The 7,768-nt window shown below is 41.1% G+C and overlaps 2 protein-coding genes across 2 annotated transcripts; both read left to right on the top strand.

Moving 5' to 3' along the window:
* The first annotated feature begins 428 nt into the window (after window positions 1-428).
* Window positions 429-1,331, top strand: LOC149184047 (uncharacterized). Its single transcript, XM_089415208.1, has one exon. The coding sequence runs from the start codon at window positions 429-431 to the stop codon at window positions 1,329-1,331; it is 903 nt and encodes a 300-aa protein (XP_089271334.1).
* A 54-nt stretch (window positions 1,332-1,385) lies between these two features.
* LOC149184046 (uncharacterized) lies at window positions 1,386-4,364 on the top strand. The gene is made up of 4 exons (XM_089415207.1): window positions 1,386-2,291; window positions 2,631-2,946; window positions 3,040-3,938; window positions 4,071-4,364. Exons 1-4 carry the CDS (start codon window positions 1,386-1,388, stop codon window positions 4,362-4,364), a joined length of 2,415 nt encoding a protein of 804 aa, XP_089271333.1.
* Window positions 4,365-7,768: the final 3,404 nt, after the last annotated feature.

The following is a 7,768-nucleotide window of genomic DNA, read 5'->3' as shown; positions in this document are numbered from 1 at the left end:
ATTCAGGTAAGGTGATACCTCTGTCAGAGGTTTTTTTCCCCTCCTATCAAAAGTTTTAAATGATTGTCATCAGTTAGAATATCAGGGGTTTAAATAGTAAGGGTAAACAAAGGTACATGAAAGACAAGTTGAAAAAAGAGAAACCTAGCATTATGATTTTGCAGGAGACTAAAATATCGGTTCAACAGCTTGAGGGTATTATAGGAAAAAATAATCTTCATTACGAAGTGATGGGGTTGGATGCTATTGGATCTGCAGGAGGTATAGCAATTTTGTGGAACCCTAACGATATCATCCTTGATAGATGGACTAGTATGAGTAGAATCCTTACTGGTCAGGGTAGGATAGTGGGAACCAAGGAGTAGGTTGTTGTTTCAGGGGTTTATGGCCCCCCCTCCTTAGGTGAAAAAGAAAACTTCATAGCAAGCATGAAAGTTATCCGTAGACTGTATCCTGAAGCTGCTTGGATCATAAGGGGTGATTTTAACTTAATCAGATCCTTGGATGAGAAAAAAGGAGGGGTGAGGAAGGTGGACCAAATCATGGATAGATTCAATAAGACAATAGAGGATTTAAGACTAGTTGACATTCAAACTATCAATGGGATTTTTACCTGGAATAACAGGAGAGGAGGGAAAAACCAAATCGCTTCTAGGCTGGATAGATTCCTAGTTTCAGAAGCTATTATGAATAAAGACATTTTTGTAGAGGCAAAGATTATACCTTCCTTGGGGTCTGATCACTGGCCGATTAGATTAGAGATTGATATCAAAAAGAATCGTGGGAGGAGACCTTTCCGGTTTGAATCTTTCTGGTTGAGAGACCCAAAATTCATCAAGAGAATCGAGGAATGGTGGCGACGATCTTCTATGAAAGGTAAAGGAAAAATGCAAACGTTCCAATTAAAACTGAAAGAGCTGAAGGGCAAAATTAAAAAGTGGAAAAAAGAAGAGTTTGGAAACATCTTTGAGGATAAACAAAAATTAGAAGGAGAAATGGAAAGCATTCAGCAAAAGATGATAGTGGAAGGCAGGACAGAGGATAGCATCAACAAAGAAGGGGTCATCCTTGGGAAATTAGAAGAAAGACGAAAGCAGGAGGAGGTTCTATGGAGACAGAAATCTCGAATAAAATGGTTAAGAGAGGGAGAACGAAATACTAAATTCTTCCATCAGGCAATGATTAAACATAGACAGAGGAACAAAATCCTATCCATTAAGGATAGGAATGGAAATAGAGTGGTGGAGCAAGAGGAGATTGAACAGGTTCTTGTGGATCACCACAAAGAAATCTTATCTGAACCACAGGTTGATAGATCTAGAGCTATTTAGGAAATCTGCTCGGCCATTCCCAGCCTTGTCACTAAAGACCAAAATAAGGCTCTGATGAGAGCTGCGACCCTCGAGGAGGTAGAAGAGACGGTGAAAGCAATGAAGAAGGGTATTGCCCCGGGACCAGATGGCTTCACAGTAGACTTTTACCAGGCGGGATGGAATTTCTTGGGGGGAGAGATCCTTGATCTGGTTGAAGAATCAAGAAGGAATCAAAAGGTATGGCCGGCTCTCAACGCTACCTTTTTTTCTTTAATTCCTAAAGGTGAAAATTTAGAGGATGCAAATGGCTTTAGACCAATAGCATTGTGCAATGTTATTTACAAGATTGTAACGTCCCTGATAGCTAAGAGATTAAAACCCCTTCTAGACCAGTTAATATCTACAGAACAAACTGTTTTTGTTGAAGGAAGACAGATCCTTGATGGTCTTGTTGTAACTCAGGAATTCTTGCACTCTCTTAAGGTTAAAAAACAAAAAGGCATGTTGATTAAGCTGGACTTGTCTAAGGCTTATGACAGATTGAATTGGAATTATCTGGGAAAAGTCCTAGAGAGCTTTGGGTTTAATAAGAGGTGGATTGCTTGGATCCATAGTCTCATCTCCTCTCCAAATTTCTCTATCCTAGTCAATGGAACTCCAACGAAAACTTTTAATGCTTCTCTAGGAATTAGACAAGGAGATCCTTTATCCCCTTTTCTGTTCATCCTTGCAGCTGAAGGTTTGGGTCGCTTTATTAAACAAGAAAGAGAGGCAAACAGGTTGAAGGGTCTCAAGCTATGGGGGAATAATTTTCCCTTAACCCACCAACAATTCGTGGATGATATTATGCTTTTTGGAGAACCAACAGTCAAAGAAGTCAGACATATCAAAAGAATTCTGGATTTATTCGCGGAGGCATCTGGCCTGGAAATCAATAGAGACAAATCTTGTATCTTCATATTCAACACAATAGATCAGGTAAGAACCCATCTCACCAGACTTTTGGGTTTTAGAAGATGGGAATTACCTACGAGGTATTTAAGTAATCTTCTAGACCTCACCTCTAAAAAGATGAAAAATTGGCAGGGTGTCTTGGATAAATTGAACGCAAAGGTAGCAAACTAGGCCTTCAGAGCCTTAAACATTGCAAGTAGAATAGTCTTGGTGAAATCTGTCTTGCAAGCTATCCCAATTTATTCTCTTTCGATAATGGCCGCACCTTTAGGGGTTTGTGCTAAAATCAGAGAAATCATAAGGAACTTCATCTGGAGAGGGTCTGACCAAAAAAAGAAGTGGGCTCTTGTATCTTGGGAATAGTTAACGGAGAGAAAGGAGAAAGGTGGTTTGGGGCTGAGAGACCCTGAAACTCTCAACAGGGTCCTGGGAGCCAAGTTGTGGTGGAGGTGGCTCAGGGGGGGCAATGATCTGTGGAAGAACATATGGAAGACTAAATATAACATGCCTGATTCAACGTTAGAGATCCTAAGGAAACAGGAAACGCCTAAAGGTTCTTCTATTTGGGACCTGGCTCGCCAGAACCAGGATCTGGTGGAAAAAAATGCTTTCTGGGAGATCCGTGGAGGAGCAGAAGAAAATTTTTGGGAAGATAGGTGGCAACAGAGAGAAAGGCTGAGTAGAATCCAAGATCTTAATCAAATCTGAGCCAGAATAGAAGGAAACAGGACTTGTGTTAGAGACTATTGGAAAGTTCATACTGTGGAAGAAGGGTGGAGAGTTTGGATTGATCCAGTGGAATGGGACAGGGAGATTGAACAAGACCTGCAAGACAAATACAAAAAAGAAGTTGGATCCAGGAAAATCAGAGCTCGTGATGGCCAAGATATCCTTAGGTGGGGGAATTCCATGAAAGGTCTGTTTACCACCAAAGAAGCTTATTACTTATTTGATCCTCAGAATGGGGATGTTGGAAACCTGGATTGGAAAGTCGTATGGGAAAATAATTGGTGGCCAAAAGTCTCCATATTCATATGGTTGGCTGCAAAAAATAAGATCCTAACCTGGGATAGAATCCAGAAAAAGGGTTTCAATGGGCCATCGATATGTTGTCTCTGCAATAAAGAGGGGGAGACCAGAGATCATCTTCTGATTAAATGTCCGTATTCTAAGAATCTGTGGGTGAATATTAAGCAGACCTTCAATAAACCAGGATTTTTCATCAGTGATTTTAATGAATTGGTCTTCAAATGGAATAAGGAAGTCTTCCAATGCAAGGTCGTTAAAAGAGCCTGGAATCTTATTCCGGGGTTTGTTATGTGGATGATCTGGAAGGAGAGAAATCAGAGGATTTTCCAGAATTTGTCAAAGGATCTGGAGACAATCTGGGTAAAAGCTGTAGAGCTCATGCGGGAAACAGTTCTGGTGGAGAGATGGTACGAGGATGATTGGAAGACAAATCAGGAGGAACAAGAAATTCTGATTAAGTTAAACTTAAAACTGGAGATGGTCCATCACAAGCTATCCGTCCCTCAGGACATGAGGAGCCAGAGCCCTGACAAATTCAGTTATCCCAGGGATACCTTTGTTAATTTAAATTTTGATGGGGCTTTGAAAGGAAACCCAGGAGAAGCAGGCTTCGGAGGCATCTTCAGAGATAGTAATAAACAGGTCAGATGGATATTCGCAGAAGGGGGACGAGAGATGACTAATAATGAAGCTGAATTCTAGGCCCTCCATCAAGGATTAAGGATTGCAGTTAGAAATGGTTATCCTAACCTGGAAATCGCGGGCGATTCTCAGATTGCAGTGGACATGGTGAGGAAATTAAATAATGGCAAGAGCTGGGAAAAAGCCACCAGCAGTTGGCGTACTGCGGGTATCGTTCAGGATATTGCAGTTCTCTTAAAAAAGATTGAGTATAAGGTAGTAAGTCATGTCCGCAGGAAAGGTAACCAGGCGGCTGATTACCTGGCCAATTGGGGCAGCAGAGTGAGGGGTAACAGGATTGACCAACAATGGAAGGTTGTGTGTGGAAACAGCGAGTGGAAAGAGTTGGCTGGGATCATTAACTCAGATTATGACCAAGCCACGTAAGCACCTTGTCGGATCTTTGAGCTGGCATGAACAAAGGACGTGGAGATCCCGATTTTTTATCAATGATCAATCGGGGAAGCTTAATGAAATGATGGTTGAGTACAGAGCTGTACTAAGGCAGTGTGCGAAGGTAATGGCACTCGATCTTGCGCAGGGTGAGATCATTAATTTATGTATTTTCAGTGGAGGGGATGGTGGGCTGTCAGAAGCCTCAATAACAAACATTAACCAAGGAATAATTACCATTAATATTGCCAACCGAGCTAGCAAATGGCGGCATTCGTTCGCGGGTGATAAACGGTATGAGGAGGTCAAAAATCCTATTTATATCAAGATCGGGGAAGGCGATCGGACATCTGGTTGTTTCCAAATTGGGAGAGGAGTGATTAGGGTGTTGGAGAGCCGTCTGGCCTGGATTGAGCACGTGGAATATCAGAGACCTCCCAGTAAAGGAAGCGGGAGAATTATGGAGACCAGGCAGCGGACCAAGGAGACTGAGGAACATCAAAGGGTGGCGACGGAGACGCAGGAACAGAAAGGGAAGGGCATAGCCCAAGATAGCCCCCCGACGGAGATTTGGGAAATTGAAGATGAGTCGGAGGAGGAACTTCCGCTGGGTGGTGATGGAGGGTGGTCGGTCACGCAGAAAAGGGCTGCTGCTGAGGGACAACACCAGCAGTGTGAAGGGTTCTCTGAGCCGAAGGGGAAGAAGGAGCGGAGCCCGGGGCTGAGGAACCGTGCGAGAAACCCTGTTGAGGAAACGGAGGTGAGCAGAAAAAGAGGATGGGGCCAGAGGAAGAGGACGCAGGGGGAAGGTGAGAGTTCGGGGCGGAAGTTGAATCCTGAGAAAAAGACAAGGCAAACAGTGAATTATAGACTCAGACGGGCGGAAAGAGCGTTCTAGAGGGAGTCCAATCCCGCTGTTCGAAGAGTTATGCAGTTTATGGAGGAGGAGTCCCTCCAGAACCAGTCCGCTGACGAAATGGAAGAATGGGAGTCTCTGCTCCACGACCCTGGTCATACTAGGGGACGAAGGACGCTCTTTAAACAGTCACTACACATTTACTGGGTGATGAAGGGGTTACTGGCGAAGGCGCTCGAGCAGGTGGCTAAAGAGATGGTGGAGCTGGTCAAGGGAGACCCGGACCTGCGCAGAGAGCTTAGCTTCATTCGTGTTGCTATGGAGCGACAAGAGGAAAAGATGGAGGCTATGCATCAACTGCTGAAGAGCATGCAACGAGATGATGCGGGAGGGACAAGTCAACAACCTGACATGGATACTGCCTGATCTAAGATATGCTGGAAAATCTTCACTACCTTTTTAGCTGTAGTTTTTTGAGATTCTTAGAGAAAGATACTTGTTTTTTGCAGATCAATAGCATTAGGAACTCTAATGACTGTTTAGTAATTTTGGCTAAGATTCTGAGACTGTGGGCCTTTTATTTTTGGGCGGCTACCAGAAACTATAGGTGGTTTATCACCCGGTTTCCCCAAGTGGGCGGGTTCTCTATACTTTCCTGATGATATGTAAAGTTCTAATTTCTATCGAGTAATAGAATGGGTTCTACCTTAGCTTACAAAAAAAAAAATATTAAATAAATATTTAAATAAAATTAATTAAATATATATATATATATATATATATATATATATATATATATATATATATATATATATATATATATATATTAAAAATAATAATAATAATAATTAATAATTATGAATCAATTAGGCCGACATTAAAATAAAAATAAAAAAGATATCAAATATTTTTCTAAACAACTATTAATAGCTCCATAATTTTCACGAATCTCTCTTCTCAAATACAAATCTCATTGCCCTGATGATGGACTCACCTAGCTAGTCCGAAACGTTGGTTTCATAAATTGTTCACAGGTTTTTCCATTAGCATAAAAAAAAATGTAATCAAGTTCAAATTTGATTGTTGATGGTGGACAACAATCAAACACTAGAAGGCTAAAATCATTCACCTGACGACTCTAAATCAATTTCGAGATTAGATCCAAGGACTCCACTGGAGGATGAACTTGACTAGCAACATCATGAAAGGAAAATATGGAAATATCAGGTATTCAAGTTTGAATTTCATCCATGACATTATGTTCTTCGTTATAAATTATTTCTTCTCTTTTCCTGAGAATGTCAAGAAGGCTTTACAAAGTATATTGTATTCGAGGAAAGATCCTAGATCAGCATTTGATTCTTTCCCTTTGAAGATTGTGGATACAAAATATGTGCATGCATTTGATCTTGATCAAGACCCTTCTTCCGAATCTTGTGATGACTGTCTTCAAATTGATGAGCCTCAAGAGACCAAGACTGATTCTACACCTTCTGTACATATTCCTATACCTTGTAAAATTCCAGATCGATATATGCCTCTGATTTTACCTCCTATATCCCATGCTTTCCCTAAAAATCATTACCTATATCTACCAAGATTTGATGGTGAACGCGACAACATCACTGTTGAGAGATATGTATTGAATTTTGAGTATTTTCTTGATCTTTTTGAAGTTGATGAAGAGGATGTTAGTATTAGGATTTTTGCTCTTTCTTTGCAAGGCAAAGTCAAGAGTTGGTTCAAAACACTACTTGATGCAAGCATCTTAGATTTCTAGCAGTTCGTCAAAGTTTTCCTCGACAAGTGGGTGGTCAGACAGAATCCTTTCTTGATTCTAGAAGAGTATTTCTAGCTGAAAAGACATCCAGGGGAGACAGTACAACAATTTTCTACCATATTTAACAAAGTTTATTGTTCAATGCCTGTGAATATAGGACCTCCTCCTCGATCCACTCTCTTGCACTACCCGAAAGCCTTTAATCCGGAAATGGAGTTTCAGCTGAGGGAAAGGAACCTTGCAACACTTGAAGAGATGCAGAACAATGCAGTAGATGTAGAGGCTAATTTGTTGATCAGAAGGGAAAAGTTGGGGGAAGAAGAGATGAAGAACATAGATCCAGAGGAATTGACATGTTTGGAGGTAAAGCTCGACATTTTGGTAAGTGTAGTGGAAGAGATGATGCAAAGGATCACCACAAGGAATGAGTATACTGTTCAAAACCATTGCTCGTTGATTGAAGAGGATCAAGTTGTTGATCCAAACCATTTTCTTTATTATCCCAGTTGTCATAGACCTAACAATGATTGTTTTACAACTCATCTTGGAGAAGAGAGATCAGTTGATATGACATGTATGCTTGATGTTGTGTTTTATACTAACGATTTCCCTAAGTTTGATCAGTATGATGATGATTATGTTCTCCAAATAGAAGCTAGTCTTGCAGACAAATCAGTGGCTGGTTTGTGGAAGGAGGAAGTTCACTTTTAGCAGCTCGAATACAGTGATCTACCGATGCATATCAGCTATGAAAGTGAGGAG

The sequence above is a fragment of the Pinus tabuliformis genome, chromosome 3_2 (assembly GCF_031772625.1).
Source record: "Pinus tabuliformis cultivar Carrire ecotype Pingquan chromosome 3_2, CPIR1, whole genome shotgun sequence".
In the NCBI taxonomy this organism is placed as follows: domain Eukaryota; kingdom Viridiplantae; phylum Streptophyta; class Pinopsida; order Pinales; family Pinaceae; genus Pinus; species Pinus tabuliformis.
The sequence above is the reverse complement of the archived record's forward strand: the minus strand, read 5'-3'. Positions and strand labels throughout refer to the sequence as shown.